The 24,973-nt window shown below is 47.7% G+C and overlaps 1 protein-coding gene across 4 annotated transcripts in view; it reads right to left on the reverse strand.

Moving 5' to 3' along the window:
• PDSS1 (decaprenyl diphosphate synthase subunit 1) overlaps positions 1–24,973 on the reverse strand; it is a 664,271-nt gene that overhangs the window by 273,988 nt on the left and 365,310 nt on the right. For 2 of the 4 annotated variants that reach the window (XM_069648132.1, XM_069648133.1), the window contains one exon: positions 15,236–15,377. In XM_069648132.1, the coding sequence (XP_069504233.1) occupies positions 15,236–15,377 (142 nt within the window). Of the gene's footprint in view, positions 1–15,235; positions 15,394–24,973 lie in introns of all 4 variants that reach the window. The other 2 variants (XM_069648131.1, XM_069648134.1) reach the window with 1 other exon arrangement.

Below are 24,973 nucleotides of genomic sequence, written 5' to 3' on the forward strand. Positions count from 1 at the left end.
GTTTGTGAGGTGCACTCTCTTATGCAGGCCTTCTCAGGATCACCAGGACCTCACCTAGACCTTATCGCGTGCTTCGCAGGTCTCGGACGCTTTTATTGCAGTGAGGGTTCCCGGTTCATTGGCTCCCTGGTGAGGACCCCATGGGCTATTATGTTTTACGTCATTCATTAAGCCAACAGTGCATTGGTTAGCTTCTCACGTTTCTTTCTTGGGGTGCTTCAATATATAGCCAGGCTAGGTTTCCTTTCTCTGCCTGTTCGAGCAATGCTGCGTCATGTTGCAGGCCATTTAAGTGTATTGGCCTGCTACCCAGAGCGCCATTTATGGCTTATTGCACCACCCGGGGTCTTCTCCTCTCATTCCGGCACAAGTCCACATGTGACTGTGCTTGCTATAGGCTCCCTCCCCAAAGTCTCCTTACTTTTGGCTGGTGGGCGGACCGCCGCTCCTCTGCTCCTGCGGCGGTCTGATCCGCAGCCTCCCGCTAATCTTCTTCTCTCCGGGGGCAGAGTAGTCTTAGTGCACAGGGGCTCCAGCCCCGCTTCAGTCGTGGAAACTTTCACTTGCCTGCGTCATCCTCTGTTTTCTCTCCCTTCCTCGCGGGCACCTTCCTGACATCCGTTATTTTCGGACCCATCAGGCACCACTCAGCCGCAGCAGCCTGTTCCCCTGCGTCCCTGCCGGCACCTGCCTCCTCCTCACCTCCGCCTCTCCGATAGTCATATCCGGACGCCTCAGCACTTCGTTGCCCGTTATCGGGCTTCATCCAACGCTGCAGCCGCCCAAGTATGGGAGGGGGGGGAGGAGGAAGATCTGCAGACCACCACCAGCCTCTGCACAGAGCAGGGTGCCTTCTGCGAGTCGCTCAGCTGGATTTGTTGTCCCCCGTTCGTCAGTCTACCAGTGGGGGACCCTGGAGTACGCTCACCAGCTGGCGCTCAGTCCCCGACGGCTTCAGCGTTGTTCTCCGCATTTCCTTTGAGCAGCCGCCATCTTGGCGGGAGGTTCAGTCCGCGCTGCAAACTATCTCAAACTGTCTTGAAACTTCGCCTTAGCGCCCCATCTTCTTCCTAGCAATACTCAAGGGGTTCATGGTTGCCTGGGTCATTTCTGCCCAAGTTTGGGTGTTTTTTAAAGGGGGATTTGTGCCTCGGGTGGAAAGGGATCACAGAGCTTACAGAGGAGCCATCCGTCCGGGTCCTCGGCTGGCCACGGCCACCCTTCGGATTTGCTTCTTCTTGGACCTGGCTCACTAGGTTCACTTCCCTGAGGAAGATGACTCGCATCTTGTTTAGTGGGATTATCCCCACCATTGTTGTGAGGGACTCTCCCTCTCAAGTTCTCTTTCTGGTACTTCGGTTCCTCAACTCTTCCCAGGTGATCAACAGGCTTTGTTCCACAACTGCAATGAGGAGGAGAAGGTTTGCAGGCTTTTTGCCCTTGCCGTGCCACCCAAACATAGTTGCAAAGAGGCCTGGGGATATCGGCATTTGCCCTCTTGGAAAGCTACCCCGCGTCACCTCCGGTTCTCCTTTGTAATCGTTTACATTGCTGTGGATTTCATCAAGTCGTTGGGGGGCTTCCTCGGATGGCGGGCGTTTAGTTCAGCTTCTCCTGCGTCTTGCTTAGCTGCAGTTCTGCAACAGTGTTCCCGGCTGACTTCTGCTTTCCTTCCTTCTCTGAACGCTGCTGTACACCTGTCTGCTCCTGCAGACCTCCCGATCATTAGCCGTGGCGGAGCCAGCTTGTTTGGAGCGCTCTCCCTCCGGATTAGCGACGCAGGATTGAATTGCCCACGTTCAGTGCACGTGACACTTGCCATCCTTGGCGGCTGCCTGAGACGCAATGTTTAGTCCATTGTCGCTTTTTATACAATGTTGCCAGCAGTGCCTGGGCCCATTGTATAAGTCCTTCGTCTCTTTCACATGTTCTATCTTTATTGCTCCACTGAAAGGGGCCCCTAGGGGTCCCTTGTGATATGGAAACAAGGCAATAACCATACACAAAAAGATGCGCCAGACACGAGGTTCAAATTCCCAATGCTAGGGTTTATTGCAAGCAAAAATATCCCAATTGACCAATTCTGGTCTCACGACCCACAACGCGAGTTTCCTAGACCTCGAGGGACGCAAGAGAGCGAATTACGTACATCAGTTACATATATACAAAATGCATATCATACAATCAGCTATGTCATGTTTAACACCCTCCTTTATTAAGTTTCTTTGAACTCGGGATGACGATGGACATTCCCAACGGGTATGACAATTATGACACTTTTGATGTCTATTCTAGTAACAATGTGCAATTTAGAAAGTGCAGAGGCATCTTTTAGTTGTTGAACAGAACACGGTGGTTCTGTTCTTGGAAGCAAGCTGCACACGGGGGAAGAGCCACATTCCATGCTTTGCTATCTATGAGGTACTATTCGTGTCCTGGGAGCCGACACGCTCTAAAGGGTTTTGAGAAGGGGGGCCGTAGGAAGAGCATAATTCAAGCCTTTAGCTGTTTTATTCTAACATATTCTACCATCGTACGAGACTGGCTGGCAGCTGTGAAGTGATTAAATGCCCTGCAGCTCTCCCTCAAGGCTACAGAGAGGGAGCGTGGGCATTCCTTTCTGGGCTACTCATGAGGAGTTTTCAACGAACCCCTCAGTCCCGCGACCTTGCCCTTTCATATTCAGACAACAATGTTAACAGTTGAGCAGAGTAAGCAGAATCCTCAAGAATTGCAAGCTGCAAAGCAGTTTTAGACAGAAAGCAATGAGCAATGGTTAACAAGCAAAATGGTGATTCTTGCTACGTTTAAAATGGCCGCTTGTTGGTCAAGCATATCAGTCTATATTTCTATAATTCGGTGCATAAGACGGTTGGTCTACGGCCATCAAGTTACGTCTGTCATTCAAATGAAGGGTATTCACTTTTCCAGATTGACAAACCCTCCTTTTGGCCGTATGCCAAACATCTTATTCATTCATTGTATCCTCCTCCGATGAGGATACGTCTGGGGTATCTATGTCTGAACCTTTCATGCTATTATGAGCATCATCTTCATCATTAATGTCTATAGCCATTATTGTTTTACTGTTTTTGTTTCATCAGTGTCTCTGTTATTTTGGCCATGCATTTGTTTTCCTCTCGACACCATGTGCATACATCCCTTAGTACATCCATCAGTTATTTCAGTGCAAACTATTGGTAAGCATTGTATGCAACAGCAACATGTTATGAATATACCAAGTACCATCATTAGTATCGAAATTATCTTCCATCCCCAAGACCGCAATAATCCCCAAAACCAGGATCCTATCCCCCCAAACCTCTTCTTCAGTAGAGAGTGTGGAACTTAGGACATGTAATTTCCGGATTGCTTTAAATATCGTAGGGGAGTAATCATCTATATAGACACAGCATGCAGTTTTTACGAGTTTGCAAACTCCCCCACGATCAACTAATAATATATCGCGAGCCATCCTGTTTTGGAGTGCCATTAGTCTTATTCCTTTTTCTTCTAACGTCATATTCAATAAAATATCCGTTGTTGAATCTATTGTATTTTTTAATATTCTAGACAGTTTTCTTATATTGTAGGAATTTTCTATTTGGGACAAGAATGGTATAAATGATTTGGCTATATCTATTGCTATCATTCCATCCTCGCTACTCCTTTGAGTTCTACCTTTTGTTCGTCTGGCTACTTCTGCTGTCTCCAAGAGGAACACTCCTGGAAACAGTAGACCTAGGTAGCATGTACCTCCCCAGTTCCTAGGTAACCATGGATATGCTTTTTTCCCACATATAAAGTAAACAGGGTCCCCTACGTACCCGGGTTCTATTTCGTGCTTTAAAACCACTGTGTTCAGGCAGTTGCTAAACGTTCCTACTTTATAGGAACCCTTTTTCTGTAAACATAGGGGAGCAGTTTCGGGGCTGTGATCCACTGTATAGGCAGGGGGCACAGCATCTTTATTCCATTCATCCCTCATTCGAAATGTCATTACTGATGTTTCTTCTGCTGGCGGGGTTGGTCTATTTTGCCTATGTAATCTATCTAGTCTTGTTGTCCTTCGTGTATTCTTCCTCATGGGATCTGGTGAAAACACGCGAGCTTTGTGGAATATGGAACAACCCACAGGTCCCATGATCACTTCCTCAAATTCATTCATATTGGTCTCATCTAGCTGACCCGTATTACTCTTGTTCCATTTCCCAAAGAACATTGCACTCAATGATACTTCACATGAATAAACCAATGGTAACGGTTGTACATACCAGCCTATCCCTTTCCCACCGTGCTGTGGTAAATGGGCACAAACCCAGCAATCTTTTTTCTTTAAAACCCCATGGGTCATGTTCATGATGAGCAACAATGTATTGTATCCTTCTCTATGTCTTTCTTCCATTGGGGGCAAAGTACCAGTGGTTACATGAACCGGGCTTTCAGTAGCTGCTTTTGGCAAAAGTGTTTCTAATGGGTGCGCGGACTCCAGGAACCATAGTGTAATAGCTGTTATTGTTGGTACTACCATACTTAAGAAACACAGGACCAATGTTCAAATCAGTACCTTATTCCTTTTACCATGCTTTTCCCCTAAATTTACAGTCTCTAAATCGATCATCTTTTCAGCAGGGGTGCAGGAGGAGGCTGAAACCGGTCTTGATTTGTTCTTCATCGTCCTTCTTGCTGGCAAAGTTCGTCGCAAATGTCTCTCGTTCTTGATGCCAGAAACGTTCAACGAAAAATGTCTCCTTTCAATTCTGCCAGCCCTCTCACAGCCTAGATCACCTATCCACTCCGAGCAAGATTAGTTGTTCTTCCTTCCATTGCTCAGACGATTTCTGAACAGTTTTTTATTGATAGAGTACTATGTGCATCCAGCTTGGCCCGCTCTGGTTTAGGACACATGTACTCTATCAGTCTTAGTACTTAAGTGCGTCCAGCTTGTCCTGCTCTGGCTCCTGACACATGTACTTTTTATAAGCGCACCGAGGAGCCGTGAGTCTTGAATTGTCCGACTTGCACAACTCTCACACTTCTCTCCTCTACGCCCCTGGCTCCTACTCCGTCCGTGAGTGGAACCAAAGGCAAAAGAAAAGCACCAAAGATCTGTGGATCACTTTGCCTGTCGAGACCGCAAATTATACCGTTTCACTCCTGGTATTGTATGATCCGTGAATAGTGCCGCTGCACTTCCAGTATCAGGCTCAGTGTCAGCCTGTGGCACAATGATGGGTAGCGATGAGCGCCGTGGCAATGATGTAGTTTCTTTCTTTGGCGCATTTGCAGAAACTGGTGGGCTCCAAAGGGGCACGCGTTGTTTCTGCTCGTGTTTGCAATGCAGGGTTTGTGTCGCTCGGCAGTGATGTTGTTTCTGCTGAGCAACGTTGGGGCACTTTTCGCCCTCTCCCCTTACTGGCAGCCTCCTCAGGCTCTGTTTCGAGTTTCACTTCTCGCTTGGGCTTTGTTTCAACTTTCACTTCTCGCTCAGGCTGATGCTGTGGCAATGGGCTGGCAACAGTTTCTTTCGTTTCCGAAATCGTTTCCTTTCTCTGGTCGTCGGAAGTTGTCAGCAGTCCTGGGAATCTTTTGGCATGTGTCGCATGGATCCATGCCTTCCGTCCGTCCACTCGAATGGCCGCTTGCGTCGCCAAAAGTACTTGGTAGGGGCCGCGCCACCTGGGTGCTAATGCTGTCTTCCGCTCAAAGTTCTTTATTAAGACCCAACTTCCAGGCTCCAGCGAGTGCCCCGGTCCGGTGTATCGCACTGGTAACGCCTCCTGCACCTGCTGATGAATCAAACGCAACTTCTGCATTAAAAGGCCACAGTACGTGCTTAACATAGGATGCTCGACCTCACAATCTTTTGGGCTGCGGTGCGCACCATACATTTGCTGGTCTCCCCATTATAATTTCATAGGGGGAGAGCCCAGTTTTAGCCTGCACAGACGTGCGCATGCACAACAGCGCTAGGGGTAATGCATCCACCCAACTCAACTTGCTCCCAGCACAGATTTTAGCTATCTTTGACTTTAAGATACTGCTATGTCTCTCAACAAGCCCGGCAGAACTGGGATGCCTGGAACTGTGAAATCGTTTCTCTATCTGCAGACCTGCACAGATCTGTAGTACTACTGCGCCCACAAAGTGTGGGCCGTTGTCTGACCACAGGACACGGGGCAACCCAAACCGGGAGAAATACTCCAACATTACTTTTGCCGTTGACATGGCAGTACAGTCTTTTAAAGGATATGCCTCCACCCACATGCTGAATGCACAAATCACCACTAACACATATTTGTAGTTCTGGCACCTTTCCATTTCTATGAAATCAAAATGGATCACCTCAAATGGCATAGAGGGTGGGCCAAAACTACCTACTGGAGTCATGGTTCCTTTCCCTACGTTGTGTTGCAGGCACGTAATACAATTCTGCACTAGCCTTTCTGCATTCTTTTTTATGTGCTCATTTTTCCATACTGTGGATAAATGCTGTACCATTTTCTTGGCGCAAATGTGGGTAGGGCTATGCGCCATTGTAACCCATTGCGGTTCCGTAACAATTTGGCAACATCCAGTTCTTGGTCTCTTTGTCCACCCAACATCCCTCCAAATCTAACTCAGCAAAGCCCTCAGCCCACTGCTGAATCTCTTCGGTCGTGGCCTCAGCCTGCATTTCTTTGACTGTGGAAACTCCATTCTCTATCATACAAGATACTTCCTCAGTCTGTACTGTCATCATTTTATTTCCCAAATCTGTGGCTGTTTGCTTCGCAATCCTGTCTGCAAATGCGTTTCCCTCTCCCACTTTACATGTTACTTTTTTATGCGCCTCACATTTCACTATAGCTAGGCGCTTTGGAAACGTGAGTGCAGACAACAATCGCACAATCAAAGGGCCATGCTGAATCCTGGCCCCATGTGATGTCAAGAAACCCCTCTCAGCCCAAAGTCGGCCAAAGTTATGAACCACGCCAAAGGCGTACTGGTTGTCAGTATAAATATTCACGTTCAAATTCTCAGAGAGTTCACAGGCTCGGGTCAGTGCTATTATTTCTGCGGCTTGTGCCGAATTGTAGGGGATTCTTCTGCTTTCTACAACACTCTCTAGGGTAGTAATTGCATATGCGGCCGTTGATGTGCCATCAGGTAATTTAAAACAAGAGCCGTCACAAAATAACTCCCCATCTGGCTCTTTCTGTGGGATGTCGCTCAAGTCAATTCTTCCCTTTGTTTCTTCTTCAGTGACCATTAAACAATCATGGGGTGGTGATTCGTTGTCACCAATTTCTGCTATGGGCACTGACATTAATTCTGCAGGATTCAATGCGCTACACCTCATAATTTGGATGTGGGGTGCAAACAAGATGAGCTCATATCTTGTCAGTCTAGCTGAGGTGAGGTGTTGCGTTTGTGTCCTATTTAATAGAACGTCTATAGCATGTGGCACCATCAGAATTAAAGTGTGCCCCAATACCATTCCTTCCGTTTGTTTCACTGACGCAGCAGCCGCTGCGACGGATCGCAAACATCGTGGTAGTGCGCGCGCTACAGGGTCCCGCGCGGAAGAATAATAGCCGCACGGCCTATTTCTTCCACCTTGTTCCTGTGTCAAAACCGCCAATGCACATCCTTCACTCTCACTCACAAATAGTCTAAAGATCTTTTTATAGTTAGGAGTGCCTAAAACTGGCGCATCACACAATGCATCTTTCAATTGCTCAAACGCTTTCTGACATTCCTCATCCCACTGTAAAGGCATCACTGCATCCTTTTTAGTTAACTTTATCATCGGCTTCACAATCAACGCAAAATTACTGATCCACTGCCGACAATAAGAGGCCATGCCTATTACAGCTCTCACTCCTTTTTGAGTTTTTGGAATAGGCATACTAGAAATACTTTCTATGCGTTCTGGTGTTAATCTTCTCCCTTCTTTCGAAAGTAGGTAACCCAAATAAGACACCTCCTTCTGATTATACTGGAATTTCTTCAAACTTGCCTTGTGACCATGGGTCGCTAAGTGTGTCAATAGTAATATAGTACTTTCTTTGCAGATCTCTTTCGTGTCAGCAGCTAATAACAAGTCATCTATGTACTGCAAGAGTACGCAACCTTCGGGTAATTCTAGCATGTCTAGCTGCTCTTTTAGCGCTCTGCTGAAAATGCTTGGGCTTTCTGTGTATCCTTGTGGAATGCGTGTGAATGTGAATGATCGACCTCCTAGAGTGAACGCGAACAGATATCTACTGCTTTTATCCACTGGAATGCTAAAGAACGCGTTCTTCAGATCAACTACACTAAAGTATTCTGCAGTGGCCGGTGTCATTGTCAGTATCGTTGTGACATCTGGGACCAAAGGGAATTGTGGGTCTACCACTTTGTTTAATGCGCGCAGATCAATTATGAAACGATAGGGTACTAACTGGAAGAATCGGGCTGTTACACATGCTACCTGCAATTTCTTCACCCACCCCCAATCTCACCAGGTCAGTAAAAATACTTTTTAATCCCTTCTCACCTTCAACAGAAATTTTATACTGCGGAATTCGTGGTAGTGTAACACCTTCTTTCAAAGTTATTTTTGCTGGCTCTATTTCCAAGCATCCTACATTGTTATCATGCATTGCCCACAGACAGGTTGGTACTCTATTTAGCTCTTCTGGTAACGCTTTTGACATAAATTCCGTCACCGGTGCATCGTAAGGCCACATTTTGAGGAACACTCCATCTGCCGTACAATGTATGACTGCCCCCAATTTTCTCAACAAATTTAATCCTAGCAAGTTCTCTCCACAATTTTCTGTCAAAAGAAATGGACACTGTTCCTATTGTAATTGGGACAGCTTCGGACATGGGGTTAATTACTGGTGTACCTGCGAACCCTACAGAAACATTCTTTTGCCCCGACAGTGTGATCTCCGGAACCAAGTGGTGGTTTATCGAACACTTCTGTGCCCCTGTATCTACAAGGAAACGGTGCTCCTTATTCCCGACTCTCATTTCTACGTAGGGTCCTCTCTGATTCACGGGAATAGACACTGGTTCCGACCCCTGCCGTGGGCTATCCTATCGCGAAAGTAACACATCGTCCGATGTGTAGTCACTGCTGCTGCTATAATACGTGTTTGGCTGTGTATCAAAAATATTCCCATTTCCCCCCTCGGTGTCCTCCACTCTGATCATTTTTCTGTTGGCCCTGCCCGCCCTGATTTTGGTTCGAAACACTTTGGTTCAATGCCTGGTTCTGTTGCGCTTCGTTTTGACCATATGATTGGTTTTGAGTACCTCCATTGGCATATCCCTGCTGCATGCTATTTCTGCTTGGGCCGTTTGACCCCTGATGTCCTCTATGAGGCCTTCTCTGACCAAACCCACCTCTATTCTGTAGGTGCGGGCATTGCGCTCGCCAGTGTCCTTCCTCCTTACAGTACGCACATTGATTTACTCCCAATGACACCCCGTGCATATTATTCAAATTTCCTCTGCCTTGTGCCTTTCCTCTACCTCTATTGTATCCAATGACCTGCTGCAGTTACACTCCTACTATCGTTCGCATCGCTTCCTTTCTCATCTCCAATGGGTACCCATTACATATCTCACTTACTTCCTTCACTGACGTTCTTTTGTTCGACATCCATCGCATTGTTTCCCCTACCCATACCTGCAATCTTTGTTTATCACCTATTTGTCCCGGTACCGGCAAATGCTTTGTACCACCTGAAAAAAATCTCGGCCACAATTTTTGCATTTACAACCTCAACGCCTCCTTCCTACCTTTCTTAATACACTCACTACTATATTCAGGTGTAGCAAACATTTCAGCATATCTGTCTTCCATTTCATTTTTTTAGTTCAATGAGTTTGTGCACATGTTTTATTACATCCTCATCTCTTTGCTCACTGCGTGCTAACTTATTCAAATCTAACAATCGCTGTGGCAGTAAATTCCCAAGTATCTTTTTCCATTCTCCCACCAAAATTTCCCCCATGCATTCCAACACTACCTGTCTCTCGTCGCTTCTTCGGTACCCATACCATGAGGCCAATGCTGCCGTCCATCGTTTCCTTCTATGTACATTTCTGCCTCTTGCCGTAATTCAATCTTTCTTTCTTTGCTGATCGTGCTTCGAGTTACCCGTCCAAATCCTGTTCCTTCAGCCCCGCCTCTCGCCTCCCCAGTCTCAATTTCGACTTCGGGAGGGGCGGATGGTGCTGAATCTGTCTCAGGAGCGGGAGGTGCGGATGGGACAAGTGACACAGGTGGCATCTGTGAAGGGCCTTCCTGGGTGCTGGGAAATTGCGTGTCTGCGGTCTGCGCTTGTGGGAGGGCTCGAGCTGTGGGTAGGGCTTGGGTTAATGCTTGCGTGAGGGGAAGTGCTTGGGCTACGGGAGGGGGTACGAGAGCCACTGGTTGGGCCTGCGCAGTCACTACTGGCGTGTTTGGTTTCGATTCTGGTTTTGGGCTCGACCCGTATTAGTTAACAAATGTTCCATTAATTCGTCTGCTATGTGTAGTTCCCGCTGCGGGAATACTCCTATGTTCATTTGCTCACGTCTCCCTTCCCGTCTTAGACTTGCCATCCACTCCTCCTCCTCCTTTTCTTCTGCTACCTCAAGCTTCGTTTTGTGCCTACGCGCATGCTTCTCTCTACTCCTAAGTCGGAGCATTGCTTCCCTCCTCCAATCTTTGACAGTCTCGAAAGCTGCGGGTCGCGTTTTTTCCTAATCAGCACCCTTTCTAGGTTATCTATCCTCGCAATCTCAAAGCTACCATTAATCGGCCACTGATGGTCGGGTAACTTTCTAGTTTGCCTATGGCAAATTTCACAAAATATTATCGCACCCACACCATATTTTGCATACATGTCATAAGCCGGGCGGTGCACTTTGGCCATATTCCAAGGACTGTCTACCGCAGCTGAAAAGCCCCGCTAAAGTGGACAGTACTCCAGGCATATTTCTTTAACCTTCCCCTTTGGTTAGCTAACCTTTACCTGGACGTTTGAATTTGCAAAATCAACACTCTACGAAAAATAAGGTTTTTATTTGAATCGGGGAATGACTCACCTGATAAAACAAGTCACCTGTCCTAACGCAACCTCTCCCAACGTCGTGTCTGCGCTTCTCTGGCTTCTGCCTCGTCTCAGGACCCTCGCCTCCTTTGCCCTCTGGCCCGGTACGTCGATCAGGGATCAGATGTGTGCAGAGCTGCGGAAGGAATCTCTCCTCACTTCTACAGGGCGCCCCGTACACCTCTTGATCCCGGCTCGATCGTCCCGTCCTCGCCGTTCTTCCGCCTTTACTCCATTACAACGTATACGATGGGGCAAGTGGGGGAGGGTCCCTATTCGGGCGCCATCTTGAAAGGGGCCCCTAGGGGTCCCTCGTGATATGGAAACAAGGCAATAACCATACACGAAAAGATGCGCCAGACACGAGGTTCAAATTCCCAATGCTAGGGTTTATTGCAAGCAAAAATATCCCAATTGGCCAATTCTGGTCTCACGCCCCGCGACGCGAGTTTCCTAGACCTCGAGGGACGCAAGAGAGCGAATTACGTACATCAGTTACATATATACAAAATGCATATCATACAATCAGCTATGTCATGTTTAACACCCTCCTTTATTAAGTTTCTTTGAACTCGGGATGACAATGGACATTTCCGACGGGTATGACAATTATGACACTTTCGATGTCTATTCTAGTAACAATGTGCAATTTAGAAAGTGCAGAGGCATCTTTTAGTTGTTGAACAGAACACGGTGGTTCTGTTCTTGGAAGCAAGCTGCACACGGGGGGAAGAGCCACATTCCATGCTTTGCTATCTATGAGGTACTATTCGTGTCCTGGGAGCCGACACGCTCTAAAGGGTTTTGCGAAGGGGGGCCGTAGGAAGAGCATAATTCAAGCCTTTAGCTGTTTTATTCTAACATATTCTACCATTGTACGAGACTGGCTGGCAGCTGTGAAGCGATTAAATGCCCTGCAGCTCTCCCTCAAGGCTACAGAGAGGAAGCGTGGGCATTCCTTTCTGGGCTACTCATGAGGAGTTTTCAACAAACTCCTCAGTCCCGCGACCTTGCCCTTTCATATTCAGACAACAATGTTAACAGTTGAGCAGAGTAATCAGAATCCGCAAGAATTGCAAGCTGCAAAACAGTTTTAGACAGAAAGCAATGAGCAATGGTTAACAAGCAAAATGGCGATTCTTGCTACGTTTAAAATGGCCGCTTGTTGGTCAAGCATATCAGTCTATATTTCTATAATTCGGTGCATAAGACGGTTGGCCTAGGGCCATCAAGTTACGTCTGTCATTCAAATGAAGGATATTCACTTTTCCAGATTGACACCACGGGCCCAACTCGTCCCAGTACTTGGTTTACTTAGCTTCCTGTTCTTCGCCCCAATACTTTCCAGAACCTTAACATACTCTGCATTATAAAAATACATAGGTTTGTCTACAAAGAGGTTAGCAGAGGAAGGAGAAGCTATGTGGGGGGTGTGATTTTCTCATATGGACTGTACCCTACATTGTTGTCCTTATCCCTAGAGGGGGGGGGGCCTCCCCATGAGATCCTACCGCATTATACCAATACCAGGGGGATTATCAGGGAGCAACCTCCCCACCCTGGCCTCATGGTAAAGGTCTTCCCATCGGGGAGAAGTTGCGACATCCAGGGATTTGTCACATAGTGTATACCTACATTCACAGTGAAAGAAGTGAAGAGCACGACTTTAACCCCTTAAGTGCCAAGGACGAGGTATCTCGTCCTTTTTTGCACTTCACTTTGTGCGATCCCTGCAAAGCAGGGATCGCACAAAAATGAAATCCAACCCCCGGGCTATGTGAGGAGGAGGCTCCTCCTCACGGCCCGGGGGTTGGATTTCCTTCAGTTTCACGTCAGCACACGTAATTTTCACTGCGGCAGCCATTTTCGGCTGCCGCAGTGAAAAGAGAAGGTGAGTGTCCACCTTTCTCTCCCTCGATCTGTGGCATTATTGTGCCGTTCAGATCGAGGGAGGTGTTGTTGGAAAGGGGCGACTCTTCCCCTTTCCAACACCACCTTATTTGAAGCATTGCTGGGCACGGATCGGGTGTGGATCGGGCGCAGATCGCTCAATCCATGCCCAGCAATGCCACTAGACCACCATGGATCGGTTTGTGAAGTTGGGGGGTGGGTGATGAGGGGGCCACTTACAATGTAAGCGGGGCCTAAAGCATGGGGAAGCACGTTTTGCCCCCTCCCTTGGGGCAGATGGGCACATGTATTTGGGTGGTGGGCAGAATGCCAATACCTCCCTGAAGGGAAAAGCTGTAACACAGCCCAGCCAGAACTCCAGGACAGTTGGAGTTGATGTCACCGGCCTTGGACATCCGTTTACCATGTGGGTGTACCGTCCCCAAGCACAGCGGCAGCTCCAGGGAGTCCCGGCAGGGTCCCCTTCCCTCCCCCGAGGGAAATTCTGTAACGCAGCCCAGCCAGTGCTCCAGGATGGTCGGGGGTGATGTCCCTGGCTTTGGGCGGCTGGCACCCATGTGGTTTGACCATCCCCAAGCCTGGCAGCGGATCCAGGGAGCCCCGGCAGGGTCCCAGACCTTTCCCGGAATGAGAAGCTATAACGCAGGCCAACCAGAGCTCCAGGAAAGTCGGGGGTAATGCTCCTGGCCTTGGGTGGCTGTCTCCCATGTGGGTTGTCCAGCCCTAAGTGCAGCGGCAGTCCTAGGGAGCCGCGGCAGGGTCCCCGTACTTTCCCAGAGGGAGAAGCTGTAACGCAACCCAGCCAGAGCTCCAGGGTGGTAGGGGGTCACATCCCTGGTCTTGGCCGTCTAACTCCCCATGTCGATTGAACGTCCCCAGCGTTGGTTCCCGAGAGGCCCGGGAAATTCCCTGTCCTTTCCCGGACGGAGAAGCTGTAACGCAGGCCAGCCAGAATACCAGGATGGTTGGGGATCACGTACCTGGCCTTGGGCGGCTGACTCCCATGTGGGTTGACCATCCGCAAGTGCTGTGGTAGTACCAAGGAGCCCCGGCAGGGTCCCCCTACCTTCCCGGAGGTAATTTCTGTAACACATCCCAGCCAGACCTCCAGGATGGTCGGGGACAATGTCCCTGGCCTTAGGGCACCTGTTCACCATGTGAGTGTACCCTTTCCAAGCACAGCGGCAGCTTCAGGGATCCCCGGCAGGGTCCCCTTCCCTCCCAAGGGAAATTCTACAACAAGGCCCACCCAGTGCTCCAGGAGGGTCCGGAGTGATGTCCCTGGCCTTGGGAGGCCGTCTCCCATGTGGGTTTACCATCCCCAAGTGCAGCAGCAGTCCCAGGGAACCCCGGCAGGGGCCCTGACCTTTTCTGGAGGGAGAAGCTGTAATGCAGCCCAACCAAAGCTCCAGGCTGGGATTAGGGATGGTCGACCCACAGGTTACACAGCTGCACCCAGGTTACCTATGCCTGACTCAGGAGTGCCACATTGTTGGAAACTACCCCCCCCCCCCTGCACCCTCACCCTCTCCCCTGATGGCAAATACTAAATAATGGGGGAGAGTTGGATACTGGCTGGCTCTGAACCACAGGAGCCAGAATTCCCTGCTGCAACACCCTGGTAGTAACCAGTAGGATTCAACCTTGCATGCCTGAATCAGATCTACCTTCCTGAGGATTGCTGAGGCATAAAAGCGCACGCTAGGAGGAGAACATCACTGGACGGTAACCTGATTGCTGCTGGGACCCAGAGTTGCAGCCCTGGTACCCTATTTTTGTCTACAACTGTTACTGGAGACTGGGGCTCCAGTGTCCAGAGGGACTGCACCCAGGTTAACTGTGCCCGACTCTGGAGTGTTACACTGTTGGAAGCCACCCTCCCCCGCACAGAGGGAATATTGAATAATGACGAAGAGTTGGACTGTGAGCGGATTGCAGCTGGGACCCAGAGTTGTGGCATTGCCACCCTCTTTCTGTCTGCAAATTATATTAAACACACACACACAAATAGACCAGATAATACATGAGCCAAGTCACAAATGCCACAACGCCACCTAGTAGCCATCGATGGATGTTCACCTCCTGTTCAGAGCCACATCAGCAAGGAGTTGTGGGAATGCAAATTAGCAAACATGCAAAGCCTTTTGCACTGGAGCAAAAGGCTTGCAAAAAGTCAAAGTAAGTTGAATGGCTCACAAATAAAGATCTATCCTTAAAAGATCCAGCAACTTCTCCCATTAGTAGCTCACCTTCCTTTCACCCCACATATGATTCACCGTCTTCTTTCCTCTTCGGGAGTCTGAGCCATCAATCACATCATCATGAACTAAACTTGCAGTGTGGATCATCTCAGTGATTACTGCGATGGAGCGCTGGCTTGCAAGTACCTCCCTGGGGTAAGAGAAACCTATGGTGTGGATTAATGTTACTCCAAAATGCATACAGTGCACTCAACTTAATCAAAACTTTCTGACAATACATATCACTCAAATGTATTTTTCTTTTACAACACTACGGCTGCCATAGTATTTATTTGCGTAAAACAAACTTTAAAGAAGAGAGTATTGTAGCTTATGCAATATAAACAATGCTTAAATATATATATATTAAATATATATATATATACACACACACACACAGACAGACCCATCATGACCTTTGGTTTCCGTCTTGAACTTTCCACATTTCTTTCCATTCCTCTGTATTGTGGCTGACAACAACACATTTTTGCAAACATTTTTGGGCATCTAGACCCACGTTTTATTATTATTATTGCGCAATATTTTGAGAGGGCCTGCAGGATTTATGAGGAGTTGGGGGCGGGGGTGAGGCACATATATTGAGAGGAAAAAATATGCGACTTCCATTCATTTTCTCAATCTGCAGTATGACGCATTAACAAAAAAGTGTTTAACAAGCTTATTTATTATATTTACAAATGGGAAGTGGTTGCTTTACACAGAGGAATGAACAGGACTGATAGTAACCATTGGTTCAAAGCGGCATCACGGCGAACACAGGCGCCAATATACTGCTTATTAAAAATATATTTGTGAAAGTTGCTTTACATAGGAAATCAAAAAAGTTTATTGCTAGTAACCTTTGACTTGTGTGACAGATCTGGCAGAAATTGTGTATGTCTGGGCAACCACCACGCAGTCAGCATCCCCCCTTCCAGACTGGAAAGTTTTGGAAAGATGCTTAAAGTCCCATTAATTTGCCCATAGACAAAAAAGGTAAATTTGTGTTCCACAGCACAACCAAAAACAACTGGATGGATTTGGACTAGTTTGAAACAACTTGGGCATGAAGCGTTGACCTTTGTGGTTTGAGGTTATTCCGTCCAGTAATTTTTAAAATATTTGACTGATAAGGGGATGCCCGCGTCTCCAAAATAAATAGCTATATCTACCAGGGTACATTGAGAAGTAGGGTGTTTGTAAATGAAACGGCGCCATATTTTTATGTTTTTGATGTGAGAGATACCCACTGTTATACCCCAGGATACCGGAAAATAAAAACATAGAAAAAAGCCATTTGCAGGTCAAAAAACATGCAAATACCATCAAACTAGAGGTTGGGAGGAGAGAGAGAGGGGTTGGAGGATAGAGGCAAGAGGACACCAAGTTAAATTTGTGAGTTGGAGGGGGGCTAGGGACCAAGTTTGCAACACGAGGCTCAAACATTTTTCACATACCCTTGGGTATAACCGCGGCTACCCGACATTTCAACTGAGAAACAACGAGTGTTGTGCGAGGAATGGGAGAGGGCAGGGGAGGTGAGGAGACCATGGGGGGGAGCAGGCACAGATGAGGGTGGACACTTGGTGAGTGCTTGGAGGGCAGAAAAGCAGGTTTTCCCCTGATTACTGCCAGTACAATGACTATAAATAACAGAGGGTATCTGTGGTTCATTACAATGTAGCCGTGGCTACAGAAAAAAGTGATTATTAAAAAAGGTATGTATGTTTACAGCTACAGTGCCGAAGCCATGGCCAGACAACCTGTTAGTGTTGAAAAAAAAATGGAGAGTACGCACCGCCAAAAGCTGTAATGTTAAGAAGAAAATGGAGCGTGAAAACAATGGTATAACAAAACCCTTACAATCAAAACCCTTGAATTTCACTGCATTGGGAAACATTGGGAAACTCAGGACTGGCTTAACTCGGTGCGTTCCCGTTGATTTCCCCCATGACGCCATATCCCCATTAATGCGTTTTTGTCTGGGGGATATGGCATTATGGGTGAGATCAACGGGAACACGCAGAGTTAAGCCGGTCCTGAGTTTTCCAATGCGCTGAATTTCAAGTGTTTTGTTGCGTTAAATGTACTCACCTTAACTGCGCTTAAACTTACGTTTTTTCCCCGAAAAATATATAATACTCACTGTAATTGTATTTCTGATGCTTGTATCTGCTTAGAACGAAACTCAAAAAAGGGAGTCGAACCAGGGTGTGCCAGTGATACTATACCTAGTGTGACGTTCCCTGTACCCATGATCCCTCACACGTGTAAATCCCTCTGATTGTATTTTTTCTGGCATGAGGAGTAGCGTGAGTACAGAGTATCCAAGCAGATAAGATAGAAAAGACTACAAGCATCCATGCGCCTTCTCTCAGAGGGGAGGAAGGGCGGGCATATGTGAATCTAAGCAGATACAAGCATCAGAAATATGATTATGGTGAGTAATGTATCCCTTCTGAGGCTTGGGGAATCTGCTTAGATCACATGCTGTGCATAGATTAGCGAGCAGTGTTAGAAGAAGGAGGTGGGAAGTGAAGGTTCACGAGCGAACAAGTGTCGTTGAACCGCCTGACCCACTTGAGTATCTGTCTTGGAATGAGTGTCAATGCAGTAGTGCTGTGTAAAGGTGTGAATAGAGTTCCATGTAGCTGCTTTGTAAATGCTGTCAAGGGGCACATTTGCAATGAAAGCCAGAGTGGCTCCAGTACCTCTTGTAGAGTGGTCCCTTGGCGTAAAAGGCAGTGTTTTATCTGAAAGGGAATAGCACAGTTGGATAAATCTGACTATCCACTTAGAGATGGCATTCTTAGAGACACAATCTCCCTCTCTGCCTGGAGCCATGGAGATGAACAGCTGATCGGTTTTTCTTAGCAGTCTGGTATTGTCTACATAGTAGAGGACTGCCATCCTCACATCTAGTGTGTGGAGTTTCACCTCAGCAGAGCTCTTGGGTTCTTGGAAGAAGGCAGGTAGCTCAATAGACTGGTTAACATGGAATTTGGAAATAAACTTGGGTGAGAACCTAGGGTGGGTGCATAAAACCAGTTTATCCTTATGAATAGTAAAGAAAGGATCCTGCACTGACAGAGCTTGACTTTCACTGACCCTTCTTATGTTGGAGATGGCTACTAAGAAGGCAGTTTTATAAGTCAGGTGTTTGAGACTAGATTTGTGCATGGGCTCAAAGGGAGGTCCCATGTGCTTAGCAAGTACCACATTAAGGTCCCAACCTGGTGGTGGGTTAGAAATTGGAGAGTGGAGTCTCTTCACCCCTTCCATAGATGCTTTGACAACTGGCACTTTCCACCATGATACCTTGTTATGGGAAGTGGTGTAGGCTGATAAAGCTGCCAGGTGCACTTTAATTGAGTTAAACACGAACCATGAATCCAATAGGTGGAGCATATAGGTGACAACATTAGGAGTATAATCAACTGGGTTGATTTGCTTATTCTGGCACCAAATAACAAATCTTTTCCACTTATCAAAATAACAGTGCCTTGTGTTAGGTTTTCTTGATTCTTTTAAGATATCCATACATCTCTGGGGTAAATTGAGATGCCCGAACTCTGACTTCAGGAGCCATGCTGCCAAGTTCAATGAGTTGGGTTGACGATGCACTGTTTGCCCTTCGTGCTGGGAAAGTAGGTTGTACCAGGACGGGAGTCTGATGGGGTCACACACCGCCAGTTTGCGTAGGTGTGGAAACCACGGTTGTCTCACCCACATAGGAGCAACTAGGATGAGCGTCATCGATTCCCTGTGTATCTTGTTGACCACCTTCCTCATCACAGCGGTTGGTGGAAAAGCATTGGCAAACATCCCTGACCAATACATCCATAGAGCGTTCCCCCTGGAGCGTGGCTGAGGAAACCTGGATGCAAAGCCTGGGCACCATCTGTTTTCTTCTGTGGCAAATAGGTCTATAGTGGGGAAACCCCACTGACTTCATATAGTCGCCATTTGTGTTCCTCTGGGAGGGGATCTCTGCTCAGAGCGTCTTCTAGTGAATTGAGATCCCCTGGAACATGTTGGGATGACAGGTAAATCTTCCGCCTGAGTGCCCATTTCCAAATTTTCTGGGCAAGCTTGGACAGATTAGGCGAACGAGGACCCCCCGTTTGTTTAGTATCTGCACTGACTGGTTGGATAGGAGGGGTTCGAATGCCCGAAGCGCTCTGAGGACTGCCAGAAGTTCTAGCAGATTGATGTGATTCTGAGCCACTGGGTGAGACCAGAGACCCTGAGCTGTATGGTGAAGGTAGTGAGCTCCCCACCCTGCCAGGAAGGCATCTGTTGTGACAACGGCCTGTATTTCTGGATCGTAAAAGGGTTTCCCCCTTGAAAGATTCTCTCTTGTCCACCAGCGAAGACTCTGTACCAGTGTTGGCGAAACAACCACTAGATCGTCCCACTGACCACTTGCCTGAGACCACTGTTTCACCAACCACCATTCCTGCATGAGTAACATGCGCAGACGCGCATGGGGAACCAGGTAAATGCATGATGCCATCATGCCTAGTAAACACATCGCTTTGCGCACCCTTATCTGGCGACCGGTCTGATATTGAGGAATTTGCAGCAACAGATTCCGAATTCTTTCCTCTGACGGAAAGGCCAACCCCTCTTGGGTGTTTAGGACAGCTCCTAGGAACTTCTTGGTGCTTGGCACCAGGCTTAATTTTTTCTCGTTGATTGAGAAGCCCAATTGGAAGAGGAGGTTGATTGTTCTTTGAATGTTGGATCTGCAAATTATGGGGGTTTCCCCTGTGATGAGCCAGTCGTCCAGGTAAGGGTACACCGGGATTGCCTCGCTGCGTAGGTGCGCCACCACCTGGTGAATACTGTTGTAGCTGAGGCTATTCCGAAGGGCAGCACTTTGAACTGGTAGTGCTGGATGTCTACCTTGAAGCGTAAGAATCTTCTGTGCGCTGGGAACATATAAATATGAAAATAGGCATCTTTCATATCCAATGTTGCCATGTAATCCCCTCTTTTTAGTAGGGGGATTACCTCTTGGAGTGTAGTCATGCAGAATTTTTGTGGCTTGACATACTTATTGGCAGGGCGCAAGTCTAATACTGGGCGCATTGTTAGATCTTTTTTTGGAACAAGGAAGTGGGTTGAATAAATACCCTTGTTTACCTGGTTGCCGGGACAAGTTCTATTGCGTCCTTTACAAGAAGAACGACAATCTCCTCGAGGAGGATTCTTTGGTACTCCAAGGAGTGGATCTTCTGTCTTGGAGGATGGTTGCGGGGGCATTCTACTAGCTCTATACAGTATCCCGCGGGCACTGTGGACAGCACCCATCTGTTCCGAAGTGATCCCTTCCCATGCGTGGGTGAAGGTGGAAATGCGCCACCCTACTGGGGATCCATGGGAAGGGACCCGGAGCGGAACGTCACTGTTTATTGGGTGGCGTAGACCCTCTACCTGGGCTGCCTCTCCCCCTACCGTGGCCCCTCTTTTGACCTCTGGTGAAACCTTGGATAGCCTGTTGATTACCGCCCCATGAGGTTCCCTGATTCTGATAGTAATTGGACCCTCTTTGGGAGTTTTGGCCGTGAAAGCGACGAAAATTATTGTTATTACCCCTTTGACCTGAGGGCTAATTTGTTAGTTGGCCAACGGTTGCATATTCGTCTTTAGCCGTTTTCAGTGCTTCCTCCACTGCTTTCCCAAATAGGACGTTCGGTTCTACCGGCATGTCTATGAGGGTGGCTTGGGTCTCAGGCTTAAACCCTGATTGTCTTAGCCAAGCATGGTGTTTAAGAACTGTGCTTTCTGTTATCAGTCTCCCTGCATTATCTGCTGCATCGAAGTTTGCTTTAAGAATGCATCCATACACTGATCTTCAGTCTGTTGCAATTTGGGCCAACTGGCTCTTTAGAGGTTCGGGTGCAGAGGCAATGAGGGAAGCTACCTGTTCCCATTGGTGGCAGTTGTAGCTTGCTAGCAGAGTAGTGGTGTTGGCAATGCGTGCTTGGTATGCTGACGTGGATGCCACCTTCCTCCCCAGAGCATATATTCTCTTGCTCTTTTTGTCTGGGGGTGCCTCAGAAGAAGCTGGTGGTGTTCCCGCCCTCTTTCTGGTGGTTGTAACCACCAATGAGTCAGGTTTTAACTGACCCCTTATGTATAGTGGATCAGAGGGAGCGGCCCTAAATAACTTTTCTACTCGTGGGTTGGATCGCCGAGTAAGGTTAGGGGTTACCAGAAAAGGATCGATTCTGCGTTGAATTGATTATAAAATGGGGATAGTTTGGGCAATGGATTTCCTGTCCCCTAGAATTTCTTCTGCAAAATCTCTCTCTTCTTGGACACCCTGTGTGTCAATTTGAAAATGGGCTGCAGCCTTAGCTAAAACCTCATTAAGTAAAGGCTGATTGTCCACCGGTGAGTCATTCACAGGGGGATCTTTGTGAATGGGGGAGTCAAGACTATAGGCCTCCGCCTCGTCTTCCTCTTCCTGGTCCTCATCGTCCCCGTAGTAAGAAACCCCTGCCTGTTCTTCCAGCATGCGAGTGTCTGTTTCACCGAAGGACTCTGGGTGGTATGGTTCGATTAATAAAGATTCAGTAAAAGGGCCCTGCGCTGGATCCTCAAAACTGAGTCTCTTAGCAGAGGGTTGAGAGGACTTGGACCTCGGAGGGGTCGAGGTAGCTGGAGTGCTGGTATAGCTGTGGAAATAACTGGGGTCTTTCTCACAAATAACATTCTTCTCATTACCCCATCAATGTCGTCAGAACTCAAATTTGAAACTAGGGATGACTACAGGATCCTCATCCTCTTCCTCCATGCCTATAACCTGAGCAGTGGCAGGAACAGTTGTTGTCTTGGTGACAGGGTCAGGGACTTTGGATTTTTCTAAAGATTTAGGGTCCTTCTGTTTTTCCTTTTGAACCTGATGTTCTAAGGTCTTTTTCTGCTGTTTCTCCCCCTTCCCATGGCTAGAGGAATGTTTTCCTGGGCCTTTAGGGTTTTCTGGATGTTTCGACGCCTGGTGTTGAGATTTGGAGGTGGCTTTCGACACAGCGTGTCTAGATCCAGAGGGTGTGCGAGATTCTGAAGTCTTGGAAGACGGGCGTGGCATCTCAGAAGTAGACTTTGAGCGTGCTACTTGAGGGAAGAGGTTGGAATGGTCTTCTGACTACCAGGCCTCAATAACTTTAGGTAATGTGGCACCCTTAGCAACCGTGGACGGTTGCTTCGTGTCGTGAGGCGACCGCGACCTGAACGCCCAGAGGACACCGATTCGGCGGACCGCTCTCTAGATGCCTTCTTTTGCCAATCGCTCGACATGTGTCGAATCTCGGCTGGGGTTTGTGCGCTTGGTGGAAGGTGCGTGTGTCGCGCTCTTGCCGCCGGGTGTTGTCCCCATAACTGAACCGCCAGTCAGTCCTCCGAGGTCGGGGGGATTGCGCGTGGCTGCCTGACGACACCCCTGTGCCCTCGCCGTCCGATAAGGTGGCGTCGCTGCCATCGCTGAAGGAACCCACTGCGTCTATGGCCTCTAGCTGCCTGGCGTAGTGGGCCCAACGCTTGTTCGAGCAGTCCTTGAGTGTCTTGGCTTTGAAGAGCTTACAAGCTCTACAATTTGCCTCAGGATGGTCCCTTGGAAGACACAGGTATTATGCTGGTCTACCCAGGGAAATTTACGGTTGCACTTCGGGCAGAATTCAAAGGGAGTACTCTCCATATGTCAATATTTGGCAGCAGGCGGTATATGTAGGAAACTAGTGTGTGTATATCCACCCCCCACTCTCCCTACTTGCACAGGGCAGAGGCCTTCCAAGGCCCAGAGTCCGTTGTGTAGTCCGACGGCTGTTGTTCTTCGGTCTCGAGTACCGACATCGATCTTCGGAGATCTTCGACGTAGGGTTGGAGAACGGGGATTTTTTGGTAATTATATGATAAATGGCTAAAAGCCAGGGAACTCCGTGATTATGCTTCCAACAAGTATGGCGGAAAAAAACAATCTGAGGGTCCTACACACGTGAAGGATCATGGGTACAGTGGACGTCACACTAGGGATAGTATTACTGGCACGCCCTAGTTCAACGCCCCTTTTCAAGTTTCACAAAACAAACTGTAATACTCTGCAGCTTCCACTAGATGTCAGCCTATGCACAGCATGTGATCTAAGCAGATTCCACAAGCCTCAGAAATATATATATATATATGCGCATCGTCAAACCTGTCATTCCTGAACTAATCCCCACGACCTAAAACGTCAATATCTGCCTACATTGAGTAAGCCCTGGAGGTTCGCTCAGCGCGTCTCTACCCGCAACCACTGCCCGCAGCTAACTGTTGCTCTGCTGAGTCGCCAGTACAACATCACCCCACATATCTGCGTACCTACCTGCTGAGTCTGGCTCAGATCTATCCATCACGGAATATGCTGCATTAATGTTGTAATTGGTTGTTTACATGCTCGCAGAAACGTACCCAGTAATCTCTATGATCATTTTGTGCAACATTGTATACTCGCATCTAGTAACATTGTAGCAAATACTGCAACATCCCAGTTAGGGTACGTTGCTGCCCTCTCTACGATAGCAAGACTCACTATGTTAAACTTAGACCGCTAATGCTAATGTAGCTATTGGAGGCCATCTTACCAAGAGGCCCGTATTCTCTTCACATTTGTGTTCTCTCTGTAAGCTAATGGTACCCGGAAAATTCAAAAGCTTTTCTGGTGTCTATGTTAACTAATGAACCTCGTTTTCTAACTAATATTGTGCTTTTTCTGCAACTCTATATTATCGTCACTGACCTGGAGAATATATGATTAGAAGACAGCTAACAGTACGTTTAATGCATAACTCTGATATGTCTCTATGTTCATCACGTAAGGAACAAAGAAGCAGAATAGTGGATATTCGGTGCGCTGCACCGTTAGAATCATCACCTCATAGGGCAACATTACTATTATTCTAAAGTGATTATTGTCACGTATAACCTATATCAAAGTTAGGTTTTGTTGTCGACTCGTGTGCTTTAGCTGCACTCCATCTGCTCTTCACCTAGTACATAATCATGCTCAGTCTCTTGTTTGTTATCATGTTCCCATATCGTATTGTAGAAGACTGCCTACCGTGCGCAGGAAACTACTTCCTCACCCAAAATGATGGCCTATCTAGAATATGCTGCTAACTACATTATCCCATACCCTGCCCCGCCCCTTTCCTACCAACCACTCCACCCTTCCCATTTAGGCATAATACCAACACCACCAAATGCCCATTAAATTGCTCCAACAACCTAGAACCGCTTACAATCAGTCCTATGACGACCACAGAACAGGCATACGCTGCAACTTCCAATCCCATTTCAGGCCTCACTAGGCTACGTCGCCTAAGATCACGCAAAAATCAACTCCTTGGCACACGCAAAGTGTTACTAGCTCCGCAAAAGGAGCAGAAAACTAGCTGTCTCCATAATAATAAATCCCAGAAGCCACTACCTATAGGCATAGCAAAACAACCTCACACACCCTTTGATGTGTTGACTCCGACTACCACCCGACCAGAGACCCCACTCAAACTCATATGTGCTCTAATTAATGCTCGATCACTTGGAGCTCATGCCATTGAGACCCACGACCTCATTACCGAACAAAACCTAGACCTACTAATAGTCACAGAAACGTGGCTGCACCAAGCATCAGGCCCACTATTAACTATCGCTATCCCCCTGACTACACCATTCTAAGAAACGATAGAACCAATGGTCCAG

The sequence above is a fragment of the Ambystoma mexicanum genome, chromosome 2q (assembly GCF_040938575.1).
Source record: "Ambystoma mexicanum isolate Mex_15411 chromosome 2q, UKY_AmexF1_1, whole genome shotgun sequence".
Classification (NCBI taxonomy): domain Eukaryota; kingdom Metazoa; phylum Chordata; class Amphibia; order Caudata; family Ambystomatidae; genus Ambystoma; species Ambystoma mexicanum.